Consider the following 26870-nt stretch of genomic DNA (forward strand, 5'->3'; position numbering starts at 1 on the left):
ACGATTTGATATAATAGACAAAGCTGGCAGATCATGCCTTTCTTGAAACTGCTCATTGAGAAGCTATAGAAACCAAGTCCAACTTTGTGTATTTTCACTCTCAACTACTGCATATGCTATGAAAATATATTTTCATTCACATATATCGTGATCACGTTGTACATCATTAATAACATCTCCAGATGTCAAATTGGGTATATCATTCAAACAGTCTTTGATCTTGGTTACCACCCCATGGCTTCGAGCAAGGGGCTGATGAACCATGCCTATTGTACCGACACAAGAGTGCACATTTACAAAGTTCTTCACCTAGAAGAAGATTGTAGTATTAACCATCCAACGACGCACTTGCCATGGACACTCATCTGCAACACACCTCACTCATACTTGTCTCTCCTCACTTTTACAAACTTCATATTGAAGTTTTGTGATATGGCATAATCAATAAGATGATTACGATATGCTTGTACGTCATCAAAATCCTGACCCTGTTGAAGTACAACTTCATAACTGTCAATCATGATATAGCTTTCTATCATATCGATGTCGTCAATATGGTGCTTGATTTCTAAATCATGCTCATCTTCACTCTGAACGACTTACTCTTGTCGGGTATCGCTGTCGAAAAAATATTAGAAGAGCAAGTGAGAATTATCCTAACCCATAACATCTGCACTAAAAAATTTATTAAATAAAAAAATAAATTTTATTACAAACTTGTTACATGATCAATCTTAATGGACCATTATCGACCACTGTTGGTGGTCAAGATTCGGTGGAGTCCGACTCAATAGGTCTGTTTGATACATACTTAGCAATGGGAGAAGACCCTTCCATCATATTTGCAATGTCGTCATCATCGTCAATACATACCATATTCATGTTACCTAGTAACCCTGAATCAATATACCTAATAGACATGGTACTTGGAGCACAATTTGTTACTTTTCATCGGTGAGCTTTTATTTGGTCGAAGGATGAGATTCGCCTAAAATAAGTAATCTTCAGGTCCCCACCATTATAGAAAACACGTCCACTATTAGAATTCCTCTTGAAAGAACCACCAAAGTGTAAAGCGATTTTCACTTTGTCGTCACCCATTTTTGGTGCGTGCAAGCCCAATCACTACTGAGATCTCCAATTTAAGATAGAAACAAATATAAAATGGAAATTTTTGGTATCAATAACGGAAGAAAGCAATGCATGTATAAAGTTTTTAAAATATTTAGATATAATGACGAGGTAGCATTACAGAGGGATATTAGATGTCAATACATATGCATTAATACAAATATAGATCTAAAATTTATTTATGCAATATTTCAAACAAAAAAATTACAAATGGCCAACCCAACTACATCAAATACCAAAAAAAAAAGAGCATAATATTTGTTAAAACATAATATTTGCACATCCAAGGAAATATAATTCAAAGCTTGATGATTTTCATGACATACCTATAAAATGGTATTGGTGTGTATCACAGATTGAGAAATAGAAGGAGATGACAGAAAATAGATGAGATATTAGAGATGGAGGAGGATAAGGAAGAGATGTGTGGGGTTAGAGTGCGAATGAGATGGGAAAATAATATTTTAGTGTTTTTAGGAGGGGTTAGAGGGAAATGGGGTTTTTAGGCCTAAAGAAATTGTGAAATAGGGCGTGAAAGCTTAGAAAAACTCACGGTTGTTTTCCTATTGTATAAAGTATCAATAGGGTTACAATACTTTAAGTACCGTAATATGTTTTAATAGTATTACGGTAATTCGGGTACTGTAATAAAAACAGGTTTTTTTATGGCATTATAAGTATCGTATAAAATTGGGTATTCATTAAGGTACTTAAAGTACCATAATATTCTTTACTGTAATATGACTACCATGAAGGTTATTTTAGTCACAAAACACCTAAAATTGAAGAACAAAGGTGTAGACGAGGTTTATGAAAGTTAGAGTTTTTTTTTTAAATAAAAAAAAATTAAGATATATTTGTGATAATTTCCTTAAAAAAGCATAAAAAGTTCTCTCTCTCGGCTTCTTATTCAAGTCTAAAAAAACCTTCTCTCTCTTGGGTTCTCATTCACGTCTAAAAAACCTCTATGAAGGGGCGAACTGCTTAAAAAACCCACTTTTTTACAACATCATTTCTTCCATTTTAAACTTGGGTGACATTTGTATAGAACCGAGTGTGATACCCTAAAATATATTTCCATATCTAAATAAAAAATGTCAAGCTTAAAAAATAGTGTAGATCGAGTTGATCTATGAAAACTTAAAAATTATAAAAATTGACAATCCAAAAATGCATTACAAGATCCATTATTTCCAAAACTTGGAATTTATTTATTTTATTATGTCCATCCATCTTAATGTCGAAATGATCAATTTAAAGATTTAATATCAAAACAACCTCTTCTAGTGAATTTTTTGAGGTGGGCTTTAATTTGATAGTTTAGAGGCTCGACTCTATATAAACTTTCTTTTTAAAAACTTTACTTTTTTTTCTTTTTTCTTTTCTCTAAAAATTACCTCAAACCCTTATATAAAAAAAGAAATATCTCCTTATCCCTTTATTTTAGGTTTCATTTATTAATAAGGCTACAAAAGATATCTTCTAACACCTAGTCATTTTAAATTTATTTTTTAACTTAAATAAATGTGAAAAAACATGCTTTTTTAAAACCAATTATTTCTCAAACTTCACTTATATATATCCTAAACTGCACATTTTTTTTCCAATTATTTCTCTCACTTCACTTATATATATCCTAAACTTCACATTTTTTTTTTTTAAGCATATCTCACTCTCCCCTCTTGTTTTTTGAAAACACCTCTCGATTCCATGAAACCCTTCTCCTCTTGTGTTTTTCAAACACCTCTCCGAACCCTTCTCCTCTTGTGTTTTTCAAACACCTCTCGATTCCATGAATCCCTTATCTTTCAAGGAGTTTGGGATGTGGCTTTTAAAAACAAAAGTGCGTCTCTTTAAATATGTTTGGCATAAAAAAGGTTAAATTAAGTAAAGCAGTTGAAGGTTATTGTCGTAGTATAAAATAAGTGAAAGCAAAACATGGCAAGACAGACCGATATGAATGTGGTGTTTAGAGAGAGAGGACGGGGTTTTAGAAATAGCTGTAAAAGACTCCTGGTTTTAGAGAGAGAAAAATAATAGACAAAGACGGGGTGTAAGTCGTCTTAGGGCTTTTGAGAGAGTGTGTACGCTGTTCAAAAGAGAGAGAGAGAGGGTGGTGATGGTTATAGAGAGAGAAAGAGGCTCTGTTAGCCACCTAATAGTTTTAGAGAGAGAGATTCATGGAGAGAGAGATGTGTTAGCCGTCTGATGGGTTTAGAGAGAGAAATTCATAGAGAGAGGGGGGAGAGAATTACCCATATCCGGGGCAAAAAATGGTTATCCGTTTGGATAATCAAACTTAAATGAGCAATAATGACGAAAGAGATCAATTAACTGCACAGCCCCAACCAATTTCCCCTATAAATACTACTCCCCAATCCAATCCAACCCAATAACCAAAGCTAGAGAGAAAATCTAAAACCGCAAAATTTTTTTAGAGAGAGAGAGGGAGAGAGAATACTTTGGAGCGAGAGGTTCTAAAGCCCCAAAATTTAGAGAGAGAGAGAGAGAGGAGAGAATACTTTGGAGAGATATTTTACAGAGAGAATTCCAAAGCCTCAGAGAGAAGAGAGAAACCCGAAGGGAAGAGAAACCCAAGAGAGAGGACAGATAAACACCTAAGAGAGAGAAGAGATAAAACGCCTAAGAGAGAGAAACCCAAACGCAAGAAAAAACCCAGAGAGAGAAGAGAGACAAACACAGAGGAAACAGAGAGAAGAGAAGTTCAGGGGAAGAGAGAGAAAAACTCAAAACAAGGAGATAGATATTATTATATATATTTAGAGAGATAAAGAGAGATCGAAGCCCCAAACACAAGAGAAGAGAGAAACCCAAAAGGCGAAAACCATGGAAGATGACCAAAATACCGCTCACCCATTGCTCAGAGGAGGAAGAAAGGAGAAGAGCTTCAGTCATGGCTTCACCAAAGCTCAGATCCAATCACTGACGGCCATCTGTGAGGCCTTGATACCCTCAATGCCAATCACAGCCCTCCACGTCAGCTCCCAGCGGGATCCGCCACCAAGCCCAAGCCTCGTCTCCTTCTACAAAGCTTCAGGCTCCGATTACCAAGTCCCTGACCAGGCATTATTTCGGTCCCGAAACTCTGAAACTTTCGTCTTCTCCATACGAAATTCCATCTTCTGCAATCACTTTATCATCGAAACTTACCGTCAAACAACACCCAAAATACTGCACTTTTTTTAATACAAAACATAGAAATATTTCTTCCTTTTTGGTGTTTGCAGTTCCCTTTTCTTTTCTGTTTTTTTTTTTATAATGGTTCAACCCAAATTTTGGGTACATGTTGGTTTTATCATGGTTACTAATTCTGTGGATTTGTCATGTAATTACTTCCCAAAAAATGGATTTTTGGGTATTTGACATTTTTTATTTATTATAATATAGGAGTCAAAGGAATATTTGCATCTTCTCATGCTTTCAGTTTATTCTTTTTGCTTTTTTGGTTTCCCAAAATTTTGGTACTCCACAGCCAAATTTCAGTAAAAAAAAAAAACGACCTTGTTTCGTTTACTAATCTTTTTAATTGGTTTATTTTTGGACAAGGATTTGTGGATTTTATGTAATTTCTTTTTTTGCATTTCATTGTCTTCTGTGGGTTTTATGTTGTTTATTCCTATTAAATTTAGGAAATTCTTTTCCTATTCTTAGACCATCTAATATTTTCTTATCCTATTTTTGGTCAATTTTATTTGTTGTGCTTCACTTTTTTTCATAAATCTTTGTGGGCGCCTTTTTAGGTTGCAGAATTGATGGTGAAAAGAGGACTACCAGATGCTGTGACTTTGGTTTCATGGGTATTGTGGGCCTTGTCCACAAGGCTTGGGACATTACTTCTTTGTGGGTCCACTTGCCTTTCTCTCAATTTCCCTTTCATTAGAAGCTTTTCTGAGATGCCAGTGGAGAAGAGAGAGAAAGTGTTGATGGCCTGGTCTAGAGAGAGAAGCTTCTTTTCTGCACTCAGACTTAGCTTTGCGCTCTTCAAGATTTTCTGCGTGTATGTCTTCTACTCCTGGGTAAGTTTTTTTTTTTGTTTCAATATTTTTTTATTTTTTATTTGTAGTTGTTAGGAAAATTATAAAAAATATCTCTTTTTTAGATTATTAGAAATAGAACCCAAATTTTTCAAAACTTCATTTGTAGCCGATTTTTTGTATATTTTTTCATGGTAGTGTAGGGCATCACAGTTTACCCCGAACCATGATGGGTTTAAGTAATTTTGACCGTGAACCATCATTGGTTTAAGTGATTTTGACCCTGAACCATGATGGGTTTAAGTGATTTTGACCCTGAACCATGATGGGTTTAAGTGATTTTTTTTCATGGTAGTGTAGGGCATCACAGTTGACCCTGAACCATGATGGGTTCAAGTGATTTTGTGTTGGGTTTAAGGCTAGAACCACAAAGAATCACGGAACTTAAAGCACGTCATAGTTCTAATTGAACCGTGATAGGGTCATGGGTTGTTTAACTATTAAAGTTCTAATTGAACCGTGATGGTATCACCGTGGTGCGTGATAGCCAAGGTGATCATCATGGGTGGTTCTAATGCTACCCCCATCCGTCATTGTCCCAGTAGGTTAAGCCCCACATCAGCAGGACTTTAACACTTATGTGAAGGGTATTTTAAAAAAAAAAAAAAAAAAAAAAAAAAAAAAAAATTAAATAAATAAAAATAATGGGTTGATGAAAATGCAAAGGAGCATGATTTAGGTTTCGGAAAATTTAGAGTTTGCTTCCAATAACCTAAAGAAACGAGATATTTTTAATAATTTTCTTAGTTTACGTCTAAGGTGTTTTAGTGGCCCAGGGAAGCAAACTGTAAGTGTGGTCTTGCATCCAGAACGTCTAATTGGTTTTTCTTTGTCATGAATCTTTGAGAAAGTGTAAATAGTATTTGATTCATCTCGTGATCAACGTAAATGTTTTTGAGCTCAATAGTCTTTCCATATGAGTCCATCAAAAGTCTTTACACCGTATGATGCACCTATCATGTTTTCCGCTGGTATAGTAGAGTACACTGTACACTTACTTCCTCGCGCAAAAGAGTTACTCCGGATGATTCTTTTTTAAAGAGATTTTAAAAAATGGTGCAGTTGGCATACCGATGCATCAGGCGATGTAGAGGTAAGGTGCGCCTTCAAATTTTATCATGATATATAATTTTGATGTAAAATGCTATGAAGATTATCTCAAAATCTATTTTTATATTTAATTATAAAATTTTAAATTTTAAAAATGGTTAAAATCAAGTAGATCTATATACATATGCAAATCTTGAAAATAGACATTGTAAAATGCAGTATTTTTGAGACTTAAAATCTTTTTATTTTTCATGGTCATACATCTCGATGTCGAGATGATCAATCAAAGGGTTTTTCAATATTAAAACTACCTTTTCCGATGGATTTTTGAGGTGCATCCGTAGGTCTACTTATAAGGTTGCAACCAATCTTATAATGTAGAGCTACGGATTAAACTTTTTCCTTATAAAAATATACACAAGATATCAACTGTTTAACCATCCTTATATTGTACAAGTAAGGAGCACTTCTTGATTTTGCTTGGATGTAGTTTCGGTGTCCGAAGCCATATAATGACTTGAAAATATATTTTCAACTATTTAAAATACCAAAAATGGTATAGATAAAACAATTCTATAAACACTTGAAAATAGACTCCCGATGATTTGTTACTAGATATCTATTTTTAGGATCTAAAATTCAGTTTTTCTTCGTACCCATTCATTTGAGGACAAGATGATCAGATTGGAGGGTTTTTCAATGTCGAAACCCTCTCTTTTGGGGATTTTTGAGATGCACATTACTTCAATAGTGTAAGGTCAACACCTTTCTTGAACTTTTCCCTTAACAATTTTCTCATATTTTTTATTTAATTTCAAAATACCTACCTAAATATACATGATCATGCATTGAAACAGCTTTTTCTCATAATATACACAAGAGACGAATTGTTGGAAAAGGGTAAAAAGCTGTTAAACTGTTGAGAATTTATGAGTATTTTGATAATGGGAAAATTTCATACAGAACCTTAATTCCTTGTATTATTCTGAACATTTCACCGTAGCCCCTCATCTCTTATCTCCCTCTTTTATTGATTTTGACTATAAAAATTAGCCACAGCAAATCTTTTTATACTATTTCAACCCAAAAAAAATTTTAACCCTCTTTTTCCCTTTCCATCGATTGAAAAAGTTTGTGTTGCAATGGTGTAAAATGATTTTTTTGAGTTAATTTTTATGATTAAAAATCAATAAAAGAGAGAGATAACCATTACTTAACCTCTTCCCTCCATCTATCTATGACTTCACTAACCAACCACCCCCCCCCCCCCCCCATTGTTTATCTCAACTGTTGCAGACAGATGTAAACTCCAAAAACCCATCATGGGAAGCAATTGACTACAGCCCAGGGCCCCTTAAGCCACCCAAGAACCCTCCTCCAAAATCCTTCAAAGACTCCATTATAAGCACTACAACTCTCACTAAAGAATCCCTTGTTTCTACCATTAAAACCAAAGGGATCACTGTCACTGAGGACCCTTCTGCAGATCTCTTAACTCTCGAATGCGATGCAGTGGTTGTGGGTTCAGGCCCTGGTGGTTCAGTAGCAGCAGCGAAGCTCGCAAAATCAGGCTATCAAGTTTTAGTTTTAGAGAAAGGCCTTTACTTTACCCCTCAAGACTACTCTCTCTTAGAAGGTCCCTCTATGGATCAAATGTATGAATCAGGGGGCATTTTATCGACAACTGATGCCAAAGTATTGATTACTGCTGGTTCAACTGTTGGTGGGGGCTCTGCTATTAATTGGTCGGCCTGTATAAAAACACCGGATAAAGTTTTAAAACAATGGTCTGAAGATTTCTCTCTCTCTCTCTTTGGAAGCCACAATTACAGGGCAGCCATGGAAGCTGTGTGCAAGAGGTTGGGTGTGACAGAGAAGTGTGAGAAAGAGAACTTCCAAAATGAAGTTTTCAGATCTGGGTGTGAGAGGCTTGGGCTCAAGGTAGAGTTCGTGCCAAGAAATTCACCAGAAGGCCATTATTGTGGACAATGTGGCTATGGTTGCCGAACTGGAGAGAAACAAGGGACTCAATGCACATGGCTGGTTGATGCAGCGGAGGCTGGTGCTTTGATTTTCACTGGCGTCAAGGCCAAGAAATTTGTGATGAGAGAGAATGATGGTTTGGAGAGGAAAGAGAGTGGGAAACCTTGGTCGCGAGAGAGAGACCAAAGATGTGTGGGTGTAATGGCAGTCACGGGATGCAAAGTGAACCAGAAAGGAAAGAAGAGCTCTTTGAGATTGATGATAAAAGCAAAGCTCTCTGTTTCAGCATGTGGGTCTTTGTTAACACCTCCCTTATTGATCTCTAGTGGCCTGAGAAATCCAAATATTGGTCGGAATTTGAGGCTTCACCCTGTTTCAATGGCATGGGGTTACTTTCCAGAGCAAGATTGTGGTGAATCCTTGAGAGGAAAATGTTACCAAGGTGGTATTATCACTTCTATACACAAACTGGTCTTAGAGAACCAAGATCATGATTCAGGTGTAATAATCGAGACACCCTTTCTTGGACCTGCCAGTTTTTCTGCAATATTTCCATGGCTTTCGGGTAGTGAGATGAAAGAGGCGATGAGGAGGTACGCACGAACTGTTCATATCTTTGTTCTAGTCAGAGATACAGGGTCAGGAGAGGTGATGAAAGAGAGAAAGATTACCTATAATTTACACAGGACAGATAGAGAGAAATTCAAGAAGGGGTTGAGGACTGCTTTGAGGATTCTTGTTGCAGCTGGGGCTGTAGAGGTGGGAACACATAGGAGTGATGGGCAGAGAATTAAGACTAAGGGGATGAGAGATGAAGATTTTGAGGAGTTTTTAGATGGGATTGAGGTCTTTGGGGGGGCATACTCAGGAGAGGAAAAATGGAATTTATATACCTCAGCTCATCAAATGGGGAGTTGCAGGATGGGAGCGGATGAGGAGAAAAGTGCAGTTGATGAGAGAGGAGAGAGTTGGGAGGCTGAGGGACTGTTCGTTTGTGACGGGAGCTTGATGCCCACTGCACTTGGTGTGAACCCCATGATCACAGTTCAGTCTATCGCACACTGCATTTCTGATAATATGGTGGAGTTTTTGAGAGACGGAGAAGGTGGGGTCTCTGAAGCAGCCATGAAACATGCTTCTGAGATGGTGAGGAAAGAAATATAGAAAATTCTCTCTCTCTCTCTCTCTCTCTCTCTCTCATCATGCTTTTGAGTTGGAATTTTAGCTTGTAGTATAGGTAAAGATTTGGTTTGGGCTCTCTCTCTCCCAACATGCTTTTGAGTTGGAATTAGCTTGGAGTATAGGTAAAGATTTGGATGGGGCTCTCTCTCTCAACATGCTTTTGAGTTGGAATTTTAGCTTGGAGTATAAGTAAAGATTTGGTTTGGGCTCTAGCAGTATCATTATGATTAAGATGATAATATAGATCCCTATCATATTTGTTTCCTGATGGAGAAGTAATTAAAGGAGCTCCATTTGTTCTGCTAGAAAAGAAAGTCCTTGTCAAAAATTAATGGAGATTTTTTTGGCAGATTTGAACAATTTTTCAATAATTTAGGTTCAAAGCTTTAACCAGAATTTGTTTTAAGGCTTTAAGCAATAATGGGAGGAGGATAACAAAAATTTGGTTGAGTTGTTTTAGAGGCTTTGGCCTTGGCCTTTCACTTGAAAATAGAAAAATACCATTTTATTTTGAAGAAAAAGTTAATGATAAATTTTTGAACGGGGAACAAATATTTATGAAAATTGCTGAAAGATGGACGATTTCCTCCACTCACATAACACCTTAATGACTGAGGGGTTTAGCTGGTTTTGGAAGATACAGTTAAATGATACCTTAAAACAAGTAGAGAGATTTGGTCATGCAAATCTCTTAGGAGCAGTCTTTCAAAAGTCGAATCGGACTCGGCTCCTACTCACTACATACAGGCCCAATTTATCCAACTTTGAGTCGGATAGGACAATTTTTAATAAAAAATCAAAATTTATGCTAATTAGAACAAATTTGAGCCAGTCTGAGTCACGATGATATTTAATAAAAATTTAAAATTTATGAAAAACAGGAGAGTTAGAGATTTGCAGAAGTTTGCCCTCTATCCCAGATCTGGCCCAGCTCTTTTTAATAAGAGTTTTACATTTATGAAAAATACAGAAAGAGTTCGTCATTATCTAGGTTTTCTTTGTCCCGGAACCATAGTGTCTGATTTGGCACAACTCTTTCGTCATCCCGAACCCCGGCCCTTGATCTAGCCAACTCTGGCATGTACACACTACGTATGATCTGGTATTGTATTTGTGTCTCTATTTGTGTCCATTTTCCTTTCATTTATTATGATTATTTGTGTACGCATGATTTGGTATCCTATTTGTGTCCATTTTATATAGGGTGTGGTTTCTATAAGGTTTTATAGAGTTTTAAACTCAAAAAATGGTTAAAATCAAGCAAATCTATAAACATATGAAAATCTTGAAAATAGACAGTCTAGATAATGTATTGCAACATGCACTATTTTTTAGTCTCAAAATATTTTTTTTCTTTCATATTCATACATCTCAATATCAATTAGAGATTTTTTCAACATTAAAACAACCTTTTCCGATGAATTTTTAGGTGTATCTGTAATTCTACGTTTTAAGGTTGCAACCATATATATATATATATATATATATATATATATATATATATATATATATATTCATATTCTTTATTATGATTATTTGTATCCCTTTATTTTAGTAATGAATGAATGTTACGTATTGAAGGTGATTTGCAAACGATTCAATGAAGGTTACATATTGAATGTGATTTGCAGACTATTGACCAGAAATTGATATTTAATATTGAATCCCGTACTCTTAACATATTAAATGCTATTCACCTTGAATCCCAAACTCTTAACCTATTGAATGTTACCGCAAACTCGAACAAAACTCTAAAATATTGAATGAATGTTAAATATTGAATGTCATTTGCGACTATTGATCAGAATTAAAATATTGAATCCCAAAGTCAATATTTTAATATTTAATCCCAAACTCTAAAATATTGAAGGTTACATATTGAATGTCATTTGCAACTATTGATCAAAAACTAATATTTTAATATTGAATTGAATGTCATTTGCGACTATTGATCGGAATTAATATTTTAATATTGAATCCCAAACTCTTAACTTAGTGAATGTTGTGATATTTGACTATCGATAAGAAATTAATATTTTAATATTGAATCCCAAAATTACTCTAATCCAATGGTTTAAAAACCAAATCGGTGACTCGGATCGGGCTTTCAAAAAATTGATCCGGATCGGCGAATCGGCGATCCGGATCGGGAATCGGGTGAATCGGTCAGACTAAAGCTTCAAAAAAATCCGAAAAAATTATTAAAATTCATTATAAATATTGTTTTTTAGGAATTCAATAGAAATGAGGGTAATTTTTCTAGCTTCCCAACTTTGAACAATGGCAATTTAGAAAATTCTAAAATTCTTTTTTTAGGAGGTTCCTAAATAGAATAACAGTCCCTCAAATGTTAATTAGATTGTGGACCCCGTTTCTATGCGGCGAAGCCCACATATGTAAATATGCAAACCTCTTAATAAATATATTTTTGAGATGGATTCTAAGACCTAATTTTTAAATACATGTAATCTGTAACCTAGAGATCATTAACTCAAATGAAGTGGGATTGAGTTGATCTGCATAAATAATCTGATATAATATATAATATGGAAGAAGTGGGATTGAGTTGGTAAAGAAATAATATATATTAAGATGAAAGATTTTTATGATTAGATTTTAACAAATCAAGGAGGTTTCATGTGGGATTGAATATTAATATTAATTTCTGTTTCTGTGGAATGAAATATTTATTTTTATGATTGAATTTCGCTAATAGCTTTTCAATATTAAAATATTAATTTTTTATCAATAATAGCAAATCACATCCAATATGCAACCTTCAATAGGTTAGAGCAATGGTTTAAAAACCGAATCGGTGACCCGGATCGGGCTTTCAAAAAACCGATCCGGATCGGCGAATCGGCGATTCGGATCGGGAATCGGGTGAATCGGTCAGAATAAAGCTTCAAAAAAATCCGAAAAAATTATTAAAATTCATTATCAATATTGTTTTTTAGGAATTCAATAAGAAATGAGGGTACTCCATTAAGAATTTTCATGTTTTTGAATGAATATGCGAATATTGATATGTTCTTTCCCTGCATGAATCGCCATTCAACATTTAATTTACATCACACAAAAGGATAAACATAGAATTATCATGGAATAAGTATATCAACATACATGGACTACAATAAAGCATAAAATTAGTAACATACGATCTACAAATAAAATGATAGACGACGTTGTTGTTCTTCTTGGTCACGCTGGTGCCATTGATTGAATTTGTTTGACAATTCATTGATTCGATTTAAAAACGAATCATCGATATTAGCGGGCGTCTGACTATTCCCAAATCCCTGAGTGTTAGTGTTTTGTTGTGCTCCCAATCCAAAATCCCCGAAGCTTGTCCATCCTTCATGCTCACCTGCACTGTTGTGCTCATCCCTACACTGTTGCTGTTGGGACTCGATATATGAATAATATGGCTGGGATAGGGTGGCCTCAGAATCATCATCTCTCTCATTTTCTCTTAGACCCCCTTCCCACTCTCCCTCATTAGGTGCAATATCACCGACATATTGTGGATACATTGGCTGGCTGCTTCTTCTTTCATGCTGCTCATCACTTTCTTCAATATCTTCATCACCGATAGCCTCAAGGAACGCTCTCTTGTGCAACACTGGCTCCTCTCTTCTACTACCCATTGGTCTGCTGTGTCTGTGACAAATATTGTGTCTAAGTCTATCGGCCCATAGTCTTCAAGCTTCCTTCTTATTTGTCGCTCTCTGAGGTTTAAATTATAATGAACGTAGACTAGTTTATGAAGCTTCTCAGAAGCGAGTCGATTCCTCCTAGTAGTGTGCAACCATTGGAACGTACTCCAGTTGCGCTCACAGCCAGTAGCAGAACATGTTTGGGAGAGCACCTTGATTGCTATCCTCTTTAGGTGAGGTGCATCAGTACCATATATCTCCCACCATTCAGCTTGATTAAAATGTAAAAAGCATTGTAAGGGCAAGAACAATTCATAAGATTAAATATATGAATAAACAAAATATTAGCGAGGGGACAACCTGGATCTATCATAGTTCGAGAATTTCTGGCAAGTCTAGTTTCGAAGGATCCTATAGCATCCCTATACATAGCAAGCTAAAACAAATATATTACGTTTTAGTGCATTATTCCTCACAAATATAACAACTCAATGAAGTTCTTACCCAAACATTAAATAATACCTCTTGTATTGCTGCTACTTGGTTTCAATGGCTTCTCTCCAACCTTGCAATAATGTATCTGACCCCTTCCATAATCTTGTGGGGTTGTTCAGGTGTCAAATAGAAATATTTTGGGTGAAGTAGTAACTTAAAAAATATATAGGTAGAAAAATGTCATTTACAATTTCATAAAAAAATGATTTAAACTGAAACATTGTAATGATATAAATATATATTTACCAGCATAATGAATTGGACGTCCAAATTTGGTGTTCGACCTCTTTTCTATAATCTCGATCACTTTGCTAGCAAAATTACACTTCTCCCCAATAGCTGATTTCGCCCTCTCAATACCTTCATAAAGGATACCCATGGTAGCTTTCTTATCAGCATCCACCATTCTTAACACCGTGACCAAAGGGGCAGTGGCCTCTACAACACTGGAACATCGAGACCAGAACAGCCTATTAGAGATTATGTTATCCACTTTTATACCGGTACTGGACTTCGAGAGGCGGTCATTTAACCACTCTTCACAAGTAAACAACGCCGGGCGAGTCCGAGTCGAACCGGGCGAGTCCGGTTCGACTCGGCGTTTTTTACTTGTGAAGAGTGGTTAAATGACCGCCTCTCGAAGTCCAGTACCGGTATAAAAGTGGATAACATAATCTCTAATAGGCTGTTCTGGTTTCGATGTTCCAGTGTTGTAGAGGCCACTGCCCCTTTGGTCACGGTGTTAAGAATGGTGGATGCTGATAAGAAAGCTACCATGGGTATCCTTTATGAAGGTATTGAGAAGGCGAAATCAGCTATTGGGGAGAAGTGTAATTTTGCTAGCAAAGTGATCGAGATTATAGAAAAGAGGTCGAACACCAAATTTGGACGTCCAATTCATTATGCTGGTAAATATATATTTATATCATTACAATGTTTCAGTTTAAATCATTTTTTTATGAAATTGTAAATGACATTTTTCTACCAATATATTTTTTAGGTTACTACTTCAACTCAAAATTTTTCTATTTGACACCTGAACAACCCCACAAGATTATGGAAGGGGTCAGATACATTATTGCAAGGTTGGAGAGAAGCCATCGAAACCAAGTAGCAGCAATACAAGAGGTATTATTTAATGTTTGGGTAAGAACTTCATTGAGTTGTTATATTTGTGAGGAATAATGCACTAAAACGTAATATATTTGTTTTAGCTTGCTATGTATAGGGATGCTATAGGATCCTTCGGAACTAGACTTGCCAGAAATTCTCGAACTATGATGGATCCAGGTTATCCCCTCGTTAATATTTTGCTTATTCATATATTTAATCTTATGAATTGTTCTTGCCCTTACAATGCTTTTTACATTTTAATCCAGCTGAATGGTGGGAGATATATGGTACTGATGCACCTCACCTAAAGAGGATAGCAATCAAGGTGCTCTCCCAGACATGTTCTGCTACTGGCTGTGAGCGCAACTGGAGTACGTTCCAATGGTTGCACACTACTAGGAGGAATCGACTCGCTTCTGAGAAGCTTCATAAACTAGTCTACGTTCATTATAATTTAAACCTCAGAGAGCGACAAATAAGAAGGAAGCTTGAAGATTATGGGCCGATAGACTTAGACACAATATTTGTCACATACACAGCAGACCAATGGGTAGTAGAAGAGAGGAGCCAGTGTTGCACAAGAGAGCGTTCCTTGAGGCTATCGGTGATGAAGATATTGAAGAAAGTGATGAGCAGCATGAAAGAAGAAGCAGCCAGCCAATGTATCCACAATATGTCGGTGATATTGCACCTAATGAGGGAGAGTGGGAAGGGGGTCTAAGAGAAAATGAGAGAGATGATGATTCTGAGGCCACCCTATCCCAGCCATATTATTCACATATCGAGTCCCAACAGCAACAGTGTAGGGATGAGCACGACAGTGCAGGTGAGCATGAAGGATGGACAAGCTTCGGGGATTTTGGATTGGGAGCACAACAAAACACTAACACTCAGGGATTTGGGAATAGTCAGACGCCCGCTAATATCGATGATTCGTTTTTAGATCGAATCAATGAATTGTCAAACGAATTCAATCAATGGCACCAGCGTGACCAAGAAGAACAACAACATCGTCTATCATTTTATTTTTAGATCGTATGTTACTAATTTTATGCTTTATTGTAGTCCATGTATGTTGATATACTTATTCCATGATAATTCTATGTTTATTCTTTTGTGTGATGTAAATTAAATGTTGAATGGCGGTTCATGCAGGGAAAGAACATATCAATATTCACATATTCATTCAAAAACATGAAAATTCTTAATGGAGTACCCTCATTTCTTATTGAATTCCTAAAAAACAATATTTATAATGAATTTTAATAATTTTTTCGGATTTTTTTGAAGCTTTATTCTGACCGATTCACCCGATTCCCGATCCGAATCGCCGATTCGCCGATCCGGATCGGTTTTTTGAAAGCCCGATCCGGGTCACCGATTCGGTTTTTAAACCATTGCTCTAACCTATTGAAGGTTGCATATTGGATGTGATTTGCTATTATTGATAAAAAATTAATATTTTAATATTGAAAAGCTATTAGCGAAATTCAATCATAAAAATAAATGTTTCATTCCACAGAATCAGAAATTAATATTAATATTCAATCCCACATGAAACCTCCTTGATTTGTTAAAATCTAATCATAAAAATCTTTCATCTTAATATATATTATTTCTTTACGAACTCAATCCCACTTCTTCCATATTATATATTATATCAGATTATTTATGCAGATCAACTCAATCCCACTTCATTTGAGTTAATGATCTCTAGGTTATAGATTACATGTATTTAAAAATTAAGTCTTAGAATCCATCTCAAAAATATATTTATTAAGAGGTTTGCATATTTACATATGTGGGCTTCGCCGCATAGAAACGGGGTCCATAATCTAATTAACATTTGAGGGACTGTTATTCTATTTAGGAACCTCCTAAAAAAAGAATTTTAGAATTTTCTAAATTGCCATTGTTCAAAGTTGGGAAGCTAGAAAAATTAAGCACATTTCAATAATTTGACCTCCTAGAGGCACTAAGGACTACATTGTCATTTGATACATGCAAGAAATTTAGGAGTCAAATAGCATAAATACCCATATTTCTTCTTCGAACCCGCATTTTTTATTTTTGACCCTCAACATGAAGGGGTATTTTCATTATTTGGTTGGGATCTCCTAGGGATAAAAAAAATTAATTGGTTGTTCAACCTTCTCAATCTAAAACAAGGGCAATTCTCAATCTAAAACTAGGGCAATCGGGAAACCTTCTAATTTTTTGTGAAGAGGTGCCTTAGTGAAATGCGAATGAAAAAGTAACCTCTCAAATGTTATTTAAAATTATTGGAGTAAGGGTTTCAACTCTTAATGATATTTTCCCATATTTCAAGTATCCATTCATTGTTTTATTCCATTCTCAATAAATGGTGGCCATATTGATGAGTGATTGATGAATGATTGTTTTGACTACTAATTGATCTCCATGGTTTCAGGGAAATTAGTATAAAAGATTGTTTTGACTACTAATTGATCACCATGGTTTCTGGGAAATTAGCATAAAAAAAGTGAGTGATTGAATGTGCTCTAGAGAATTTGTTCAAAACAGTAAATCGGAAACTGCCAGTTCAACTTCAAATTCACCCTAGTCAGAATAGATGGAGGGCTGTCGATTTAGAGCTGAAAAACCCAAAATTGCTTGAGTTTCCCAATTTTTTTTCTATTTTTTTTCTCTTCATTTTTGCTAGATATAACATGGCCCCACTCGAGAATGGCCAAGTTTGGACTGTGTGATTTTGAATCACTACTCATATTGATGTTACAGGCCACTGTATACAACCAAATTTTTATTAAATCTTCGTCTTGGGACCCAAAGAAAAAGAACACGAATATCTCAGATTGGAACTCTACCCTGAACTGCATTAAAGGAAAAATCAATTAAAGAACCACCAATGTTATCATATTCGCTTGCAAGGGCTCTTTATTTTGGATGAAAGGGAAATGCTTCTTAGGGGAAAATATTCGGTTCTACTGGATAAAAATAAAGTGAAAAACTACGTATAACTAGGAATTTTTTAGTTTTTATTAGGACTGGTATAATTTATAAAATTTTGAATATTATGGAGATACTTTTTCAAAATTTTGTATACTGAGGATTACTTTTACTATAATAAGTTTTTTTAAAAAATTGACCGATATATTCAACTTTATCTGGATAATATGGTTGAGGATTGGAGCTCAATAGGGCTGGCAATGCACTGGTAAAAGACTAGGTCCTAGGCCACAAAATGTGGACTAATGGTCAGGCCGGGGTTAGGCCATCGTTGACGGAGAACAGGGTCAGGCCAAGCCAGGTCTAGTCCAGGTCCGTGGTAGGGCCTGTCTAGTTCGGTCCGGCCTGAGCCTTTTTCTCCTATTGTTTTTCTCCCGTTTACGTTTATTAGACTTGGCTCGTCTTGGCCTTGCCTTGATAGGACCAGGGCCGGAAGGCAAGGCCGGTCTTGGGCTAGGATCTCTTTGGCCTTGTCAGGGCTGGGCTAGAACAAGGCTCAAGCCGGCCCTGTATGGACTAGGATTAGGCAAGGGCCACGACTAGCTGGCCCATTGCCATCCCTAGAGCTGAAGACTTTGGTTGTTTCGTTTAAAGGTGTCAAGAAAATCTTAACACCCTTTCAGCCCCTGAACAGTTCTCTGTGCCTGCATGCATTCTACAATCGTCCTTTATGGCTTCCAAAACATGAAACTCACTGGCTCAAGATTCTCACAACGGAGGGAACACAACATAACAAGAAGATTTTAAAGAAATTGTTTCTATTAGGGAGCACAAGGAGTAATACATTCAAATTTTTGAGCCTACTGAAATGCTCTTTTTCTTAGAAGAGGCTATGTAATTCAGGAGTAGGCTATAACATGGGGTAACTTGATGGTGGAATTCCCTCAAATGCTATGTAAGAGAAACACTTGTTGTATTCTGTCTGCATTGCATATGACCAGCCTAACTGTGTCTACTTTCTTTCATCTTATTACCTATTGTAGCTACACCTAACTTCTCTCACCTAACTTGAATATATTTATTTCGAATTCTATCTTTTCTTGTCTTGCCACTCATTTATCTCAATATCCATATCTCAGCTACATTCATCCTAGGGTTGTGGTGTTTCTTAACCGCTTAACATTCCACCACATAAAGCAAAGCTGGTATCACAAATGTCTTATTGGACCTCCGCTTCAACTTTATTGGTAGGCGATCACATAACTCCTACGCAGCTCTAATTCTATGTGACATATTCATTGCATACCTCTACTTCGTCCACCCAACTCTAATTCTATACGTGACGGGTTAAGAAAAAGTTTACGATCCTCACCCTTCTTAGATCAGGCCAAAAAATCCAAATATTAGCCCAAATTTGAGGGTACAACAGCTTTTGCTAGCATGGGTGTTACATTCCAAAGCATGATTCCGGTGAATTTGTAGGTGGAATAGTCATTTCTATGTACAAACTGATCTCAGAAGCCAAGGTCATGTTTTAGGGAGAACAATCAAGAGCGCCCATCTGGGTCCTGCCTTTTATGCTGCTTTGTTCCCATGGCTTTCACCTAGTGAGATGAAAGAGGCGATCAGAAGGTTCAAGGTACTTTCCAAGTGTCCATCACTTTCTTCTAATGAAAGATACAGAGTCAGGAGAGGTTATTGGAGAGAGGATTTGATATCATTTAGAAATGGTCAGTGAATTACGAGTGAGGGGATGAGAGATGAAGACTTGACGAGCTTTTAGATGGGTTGGAGGGCCAAATTCAGAAGAGAGAGTGGAATTTGTGTACTTTGGCTCATCATGTGGGGAGTTAGAGGATAGGGGTGGATAAGGAGAGAGGAGGGGTTGACGAGAGATGAGAGAGTTGGGAGGCAGAGGGGCTGTTTGTGTGTGGTGGGACCGCTGCCCTTGATGTGCACCCCACTATCACAATTCTGTCCCTTGCAAAGCTGTGTTTCTGATAACCTGGTGGAGCTTCTGCGAATCGAGAAGGAGGGTTGGTTCTTTGAAGCAGCTATGAAAAATACTTCTGATATGGAGATGAAGGGACTATGGTAGATCTCTCTCTCTCACACATTGTTGAGAGTGTAGTTAAGTTTGGTTTGGGTTTTAACAATTCGGCACCCTGTGTTCACTTCTTAATGAGTTGTGAATTTAGAAGTTGCAGAAACAGGAGCTCTTTGGCAAATAACACAATAAGTATGCAATAAAGTTTAAAAAATTATATGAACTCCTTTTCTTGAAAAATTAGTTTCCATTTTAACCAGATTTCTCTCTATGTATATTTGTTTGGCAGGATGCTCTGTGAGAGAGAGAGAGACAGAGAGAGAAGGAGAGAGAGAAAAGACCTTATTATTACCTATAATCATCAATATTACAAAAGAATATAAGAATTTAAACATTAATAATACAAACCCACCCATCAAAATAGTGGAGAACCCATATCAGAAGCATAGACATTAAGGATTCTTACTCTTTTCAAGCCATGGCTTGAACTCATTGAGTATTGGAACCAATGCTATAATTATGATGAACAGAAGAATGGAAATGGCAATGCATGTCCACTTGCGTGTGTTCCTTTGCTGCCGTTTGGCTTTGTGGATAACTGCAGTTGCAGTTTGCACATGATCCACTGCCCTTGAGACCTATGCCAAGCCAATAATCAAGAGAAAGATAGAAGGGGGTTCTTAATATGGTATTTCTTTTGTGTTTGCGAAAATTGGTTTGTTTGCAAACTAGGGGTCACACCTCTTGGAGCTAAAGCGACACTGTTGAAATCACACAAGTTTTATCTGTTCTGCACATTGTGAGAGAGAGAGAGGGGGAGAGAGAGAGATATTAAACCTGAGCTTCAATGTCGTCAACCATGTCACCTTGTGCCTCCACTAGAACTGCCATGTCCAAAAACATCTGACAACAACAAAGCATTCATTTCATACGTGAAACAAAAGAAACTCATTATCACCAGGAAAACCCTCCAACAAAGAAAATGAAGTGGATATTTTTTATACTTGGGACCTTGGTACCTGTTGTAAGTGAAGAAGCCTTTTATCTAACTCTCTAACTGCATCCTGTCGCTCTTGGATTTCGTCCAAAGTGTCCATTATCTGTGAAAATTTAGGCAATGAAATACTCAAAGTTACATTGACTTATGAATGCGATCTCTTTTGAGAGAGAGAGAGAGAGAGAGAGAGAGAGAGAGATGTACATACCATTCCCCGGCCTTGGTTATTAATTGCCTTCTGGAATATCTGCTCGACATGCCCCGTCTCTATCAAGTGATCAATTGTCTAGAAGTCAGAGTACCAAAATTAAACAACATATGAATCTAAAATTCAGCAATCAATGAGTATGACTGTCTTGCAAGCTTGAATGCATTCAAGGAAAAAAGATGGAGTTCATTTTCAATAAAACCAGTTATATCATCTCGCTCGCTCTCTCTCAAAACATGTAATATGCACTCACAAAAAACAACAGAGAGAGAGAGAGAGAGTCCACACAGAACCTTGAAAATGTTACATGACGCTTAAGATATTGATTTACCTCTTCGTCAGTCGAGGCTCCCGTCACTGCTCATATCAAATTGGAAAGAAACGAAAATAAAGCATCTGTTACAAACTCATTAACCGAAGAAATTAGCTGGCAGGATAAGTCAAATTTGGAGTTGTTTGGTATCATAGGTTTACCTGTGAATACTCTTCGCTCAACTACCTCTCGATACTCATCCTGGATTGTTTGCCTTAGAGTCTGGAAGTCGGTCATCTTATCCTTCAGCTTCTTTTTCAGTGCCCTGCATTTCAAGTTATGCATTGAAAACACAAATGAAAGAGAGAGAGAGAAATAAAGAGAGATAAAGAGAGAGAGATGATATTTCAGAAGTTGAGAAAGCAAATGATGAATCAATTGATGCATGGTTGTTTACAGCCAAATCCGAGAGAGTTTTGCCAAATTTGAGAGAGTTTCCAATGGAGAGACCTTTGTTGTGCCCGTGGATGTAGCCCTTCTAGGGTGAACCCGTAAATCGTAGTATTCTTGTGGTATGTATTTCATCATTTATTTCTTGTACTTTATTTACCAAAAATCAATCCATTGGGTTTAGAAGTTCTACGCACAACCAGTGGTATCAGATCTTGATTTGGGGTTTTTGTTATGGCAGTATGAAAAAATTTATTTGACAAAAGATAAAAAATCTATAAAACTATTAAATAGGTGTTGGCATGGTGAGCATGTGATTTTGATATCAAGGTGGAGATTGTTGGATTTGGTGCTATCCAAAATCATCCACATTAAGAAATCCCATATTATGTGGGATTGAGATCGATATTGACAAGTTTACTAAAGGAGATAGAAATCCAAAAAAGATTAGAACTCTTGGGTATATCTCTTGGTTTTGAGATATATGTAAGATCTATATGAAGTTTCCTATTTGGTGTAGATTCTTAAAATTATATATATGAGATGACAGTGCAGAGAATTTGTGTACCCTATTTCGGTCACTATGCCTCCTGTGCATAGGATGTAAGGTTTCCTCTTAGAGAGAAGAGAGCTTCTTATGGAGAGAAACATTGTGATGGTGCCTCTTGCAGAATGAAAAGGTGGTTTCTTGTAGAGAAACGCTTCTCATAGAGATTTTGTGTGGTTTCCCTTTCAGTGAGATAAAGTATCGTTTGCTCTCAAAGTCTCTTCTTAGATAGTAGTCTAGTAATAATCTCTTCCTAGACAATGGTCTAATTATAGTCTCTTCCTAGACAATGGTCTAGTTATAGTCTTTTCCTAGACAATGGTCTAATTATGAAATAGAGATGAGAGATTGACAATGGTGCTGTTTGGGAGAATGGTTTAAAAGGATTTGCTCAACTTGGGTTTTTTGCCGAGGTTTAGGACGTAAATATATGTCCCAAAATTTATGATATAACTTTCATTAGTATACTAGATTTATGTTTGCCATACCCTTGGATGTCTTTCTGGGGTGAACCACGTAAATCTTAGTATTCTTGTGGTATGTGTTTCATGCTTTATTTCTTGTACTTTATTTGCAAAAAATCATCCCATCGGGTTTAGAGCTTCTGCGCACAATAACCCTCTCTGATTTGGCTGTAAACAATGGTGTATAGATTTGGCTATAAACAATGGTGTATAGAATGAATTTGCCAAACGAAGGTGCTTGGTAATAGTTACATGGAATGGCCACCAAAATGTTAACAAGAAGCTGCACTAGAGAAAACAGAAATTACATTTATTCAGGTGCTTTTGCTAAATATGCATTCCATAAAAAAGAAATCAAGAGAAATAATTGATCAAAATCTATAGTAAGAGAAAACAAGCCTTTGGCTAGAAACAAGTTTCTCTAGAGAAGCATTGGCATCATTTCATTTCCTATATGAATGTGTCTTGAGTATATCCTAGAAGATTGGATTCAGACTTTCTTTACTTTGATTGTTTAAATATGAATTAAAGAAAACACCACCTTTTGAATATGAAGAAATTTCAACTCAAAACACAAGCGTGATAGAGAAGAAATGCATCACATAACTAAGCTTGCAGTTTATCAGATATTTCAAATGCACAAAGTAAAATTCTTCCCTTGTTATGAGAGGTTTGCCTTCATTTTTCTGGAAACTTTAAAAACTCATACTTTTTTTGTACCACTTAAAATAAAATGGACATTCTTTAATCAATGATGAAAACTGAGGGGGATAATGCCTTGTCTTACTAATGAAGGGAAAAGGAGATAAAACATAAAAGCAAGATAGATTCATATTAGATATAAAGGGGAAAAAGCTCAAGCCTTTAAACATGGATAATTAGCTAGCTTACACGGCCATGGACATTCTAGAACGATCAACACTCGTTCCCCTTCCACATCCTGGCTTCTGTCTGTTTTCCAAGTTCTGCATATCGATGCCCATGTATGGAGCAACAATGTTTCAATACATTAGAATTCATTCCAAAGATACAAATTGGTCATTTTCATGCTTGGACTGAAATGATATAAAGGAGGAAAATTAATTGAAAACAAAAGGAGAAATTAAACAAGAAAATAAAGAAACAAGAACCTTACGTCTCTATCAAGTCCTTCGAGATTAACTTTGGTGCTTCGAGCAATCCCTCCAACCTGATCCACATCCTTCTCCATTCTCTCTTTGATTTCTGAAATAAATGATAGCATATTCTTTAGTCATCCACCAGATAAAATAACTAGAATAGAAACAAAGCATGTTGTTTGTACTACATGAAACTACTGATGGTGGAGAAACATGTTTTTGCAAACAGAACATTGAAGTCTAATTCATCTAACCTTTCATGATTGAGGCTTTCAAAACAGATTTGGACTCCTCATTGGCATCCTGAATCATCAGAAAACTTTGAAAGTGATGAGAGAGGAAGCGCATATAAAGTATTGAAGTGGCAAAGGATCTAAGATGCAGTGATGCACACATACTTGAAGCTTTTGTAATAGACTTGATATTCTGTCGATTTGAATCTCGATCTCCCCAACCTGCTGAGCTAAAATGATTTAGTAAACATGGTTTGTGGAGACTTTTGAGGATGTAAATCTTGGTATTTTTTGGAAGCTCAAGAGGCCATGGAAACTCATGAATTTGCAGGCTCAAAGTAATCGTAAGCATCCCAATGTTTTCTCGTTTCTCTTAGTAAAATCTATGGAGAGAGATTGATGCAGGCTGCATATGCTCAATGCATAAGGTTCCTAGTTGTAGCCAGGCATAAGTCTAAAGTGTTATTTTGATTACAACGACATTATCAAACGAAGAAACAATTAGCCAACATGTAAGGCAATTCATTATCCTATATCAACCAGGCTGGAATATTGACCTCTATAATAGCAAGAGGCATCAGTCAGTGCATATAAGACATCAATAAAAACGTCTACAATGCTTAGGGTCAAAGCAGCCAGATATTTGAAACTTATATTAGGATGAGCGATTCTTGTAAATAGGCTTAAAGTAGTTTTGTTAATTAGCTTCTGATTAACGGAACACTAATCATTGTGGACTAAACGAAGTTGTTCCATGTCTAGCACAGTCTTCTTCTTAAACCCATGGAGAAAGGGATAAAGAAAGAAAATGTAAGAAATATGACCTTCTCAAAGAAGCCAACCATCCCAATCTCAGAGGCATCAGGAGAAAATCCATTTCCAAATTCTACGTCTCTCATTCTAGGACCTCTAGCCTTCTCAAAGGAGTCCTGCAGCCACAATACAAGGAAAATTATAGCAAAGTAATGCATTAAACAAATAGTTAAAACCTAAAAATGCAAAACTATATCTTATATTCTTATCCACACGTAGGGAAATCGAACTCAAATTCTACTAGATATTACCAGAAAACTGTAAGAGGCAGAAGTTGGGAGCAACAGTATCAAACGGTTGGTCTCATATTGGTCACAAAAAGAAAAGAAAGACAAAATCAATCACAGACTTATATGGAACTATCTTGAATAATCCTAAGTTTCTTATATACCAAAAAAAAGAACATGCCCATGATAGTGGGAAGATTAATGATATAAATGAATTATGTATTTCCCAATGTGCAGATGGAATGTCAAAATCACTATGTAATAGGGGATGGGTGTCTGTTGAAGGCTGACTCCTATCGATCCAAGTAAGAAATGATAATCAAAATAACAATAATATAAGGCAAATTCTTTCCAAATCTGTGCTCCATTTCACACGAAAATTCAATAATCAATAACATTTGGGGGTAAGGGAACAATAAAAAATAATGACAAATATATGATAAGTGAAACTTTATATCATAAATGAATTGGAAGTTCAGCCTCATTTCAGAGGGTTAATTCCACAGCTTTAAAATATTTCCATAGGAAAATGGTATTCCATCAAATCCCAATTCAACAAACGCACGCTCCCGCGCACAAAAAAGAAGAAGCAATTTTGCAAATGCATAAGTATTAAGTATTTCAGCTACATTACAACAGAAATCATTCACAAGAGCACATACAAAAAGGGAAGCTCAAGAAAGATAGGTAAAAAAAAAAAAGAGGTATTAAATCATGAATTCTAATATTCCAGAGAATTCAGACAAAAAATGAGAAATGCAAGACATTGGATCGCAGATGTTACCGTTAGGAGGTCGTTCATGTCGATTTATGGCCTGACGACTGATTTTAGATACGAATTACTCCAGAAATCAGATGGGTCTCTTTTTTTTCCTAGAAAAGAAATCACACGGGTCTCTCTCTCAAAAATCTAGTGCATCCCCTCTCTCTCTATCTATGTGGGGGCTTTTGGTGTTATTTCTCTTGCATTGCCAGAACAACTGATCTGGCAAAGAAAGTTGGAAAGCCCCTGAATTAACTGGTTCAAACTTCAAACTAAGTAATGCTATTTCTAACGATTATGAGTTTCTCTCTCTAAATTGTTATGAGTTTCTCTCTCTAACTTCTCTCTCTCAATTCAATGGAAGAAAAGAAAAGAGGAAATCTTGGCGGGTGTTAGTTTACATGCAACGGTCATCTTAACGTCCATTCCGAGTTTACTGGGAACAAACACATCATCATGAAAGTATGACCATGGTCCCGCCGGAGCAAAAAAAAAATGCTATTTGGCTTTTTTTTTTTTTTTTTGGAGCATTAAGTATTTTTTTTTTTCATGTGAATGTTAATATTACCTATTTTAATTGCGATAAACGGCAGTTAGAATAGAATCAAGCTAACAAGCTCTCACTAATAACAAGATTTTATAGACTTACTCCGGACCTTGCTAATCCATCTGCCAGATATATATACGTACTTGAAAGAAACAACCAATGAATTACAAACGTCTATGATTCCCATCGATGAAGATCTTAACTTCCGAGGCGGCCTAAACTCCTTATCATACCAGTTAATTATATTTAGAGAATTCCTTTCAACTATACAATATACATATGTCGGCCTCTTCAAATCCAATTTAACCCCAGTAAAACAGTTGGTAATTCAGCTTGATTTGGGGAGACACATACACAAGGCCTTGCATGAGAGAGAATAACATGACCATGATAGTATCTCACTACCCCAAATCCTAGTGGTCCTGGATTCTCTAAAGATTTTCCATCAAAATTAAGGTAAACACAACCTCGTGCTGGTGATTCCCATCTTTTCTTTCAATCTCACGTTAATGACATTCTGATTGATCAAATTTCACGAATTAATCACCACATCTACCCTTGTTATAGCTTCCGGTTCTACAGGGGACCACGAAACTTGAGATATCTACTT

General features: G+C 36.2%; 2 protein-coding genes and 1 long non-coding RNA gene across 8 annotated transcripts; 1 reads left to right on the forward strand and 2 right to left on the reverse strand.

The window, feature by feature from the left end:
• Positions 1 to 683: 683 nt before the first annotated feature.
• Positions 684 to 4486, reverse strand: LOC148781187 (uncharacterized). The gene is made up of 2 exons (XR_016059489.1): positions 4006 to 4486; positions 684 to 1128 (listed from the first exon to the last, which is right to left on the reverse strand). It is a non-coding gene; the product is annotated as an uncharacterized LOC148781187 (long non-coding RNA).
• On the forward strand, positions 3827 to 9750 carry LOC18447195 (long-chain-alcohol oxidase FAO2). The gene is made up of 3 exons (XM_011629827.3): positions 3827 to 4215; positions 4893 to 5168; positions 7533 to 9750. Exons 1-3 carry the CDS (start codon positions 3979 to 3981, stop codon positions 9381 to 9383), a joined length of 2364 nt encoding a protein of 787 aa, XP_011628129.1. The 5' UTR covers positions 3827 to 3978; the 3' UTR covers positions 9384 to 9750.
• Positions 9751 to 19969: 10219 nt separating this feature from the next.
• On the reverse strand, positions 19970 to 25872 carry LOC105421660 (syntaxin-132-like). 6 transcript variants are annotated; one of them, XR_016059490.1, is made up of 12 exons: positions 25735 to 25872; positions 24735 to 24839; positions 24076 to 24132; positions 23932 to 23980; positions 23695 to 23783; positions 23451 to 23524; positions 21320 to 21423; positions 21177 to 21202; positions 20846 to 20904; positions 20660 to 20740; positions 20478 to 20543; positions 19970 to 20278 (listed from the first exon to the last, which is right to left on the reverse strand). XR_016059490.1 is itself a non-coding variant. In XM_020675444.2 (12 exons), the coding sequence occupies exons 1-12, from the start codon at positions 25750 to 25752 to the stop codon at positions 20093 to 20095; spliced, it is 933 nt and encodes a 310-aa protein (XP_020531103.1). In that variant the 5' UTR covers positions 25753 to 25872; the 3' UTR covers positions 19970 to 20092. The 6 variants fall into 6 exon arrangements, 2 of the variants coding, with proteins under 2 accessions (XP_020531103.1, XP_020531104.1); XR_016059492.1 differs by having other exon boundaries at positions 21177 to 21241; XR_016059491.1 differs by having other exon boundaries at positions 20846 to 20923; positions 21177 to 21241.
• Between the last annotated feature and the right edge of the window lie 998 nt (positions 25873 to 26870).

The sequence above is a fragment of the Amborella trichopoda genome, chromosome 7 (assembly GCF_054954075.1).
Source record: "Amborella trichopoda isolate Santa Cruz 75 chromosome 7, AtrichopodaSantaCruz75HAP2 v2.0, whole genome shotgun sequence".
Classification (NCBI taxonomy): domain Eukaryota; kingdom Viridiplantae; phylum Streptophyta; class Magnoliopsida; order Amborellales; family Amborellaceae; genus Amborella; species Amborella trichopoda.

Bases quoted from the DNA above. Each gene is read 5' to 3' on its own strand.
- LOC105421660 (XM_020675444.2), bottom strand. The intron at 21,203-21,319 runs GTAAACCTATGA...TGATATGAGCAG, and splicing joins TGAGCGAAGAGTATTCACAG to TGACGGGAGCCTCGACTGAC. The intron at 20,741-20,845 runs GTATGTACATCT...AAATTTTCACAG, and splicing joins ATAACCAAGGCCGGGGAATG to ATAATGGACACTTTGGACGA.
- LOC18447195 (XM_011629827.3), top strand. From the start codon at position 3,979: ATGGAAGATGACCAAAATACCGCTCACCCATTGCTCAGAGGAGGAAGA. The intron at 4,216-4,892 runs GCATTATTTCGG...GCGCCTTTTTAG, and splicing joins ATTACCAAGTCCCTGACCAG to GTTGCAGAATTGATGGTGAA. The intron at 5,169-7,532 runs GTAAGTTTTTTT...CAACTGTTGCAG, and splicing joins TGTATGTCTTCTACTCCTGG to ACAGATGTAAACTCCAAAAA.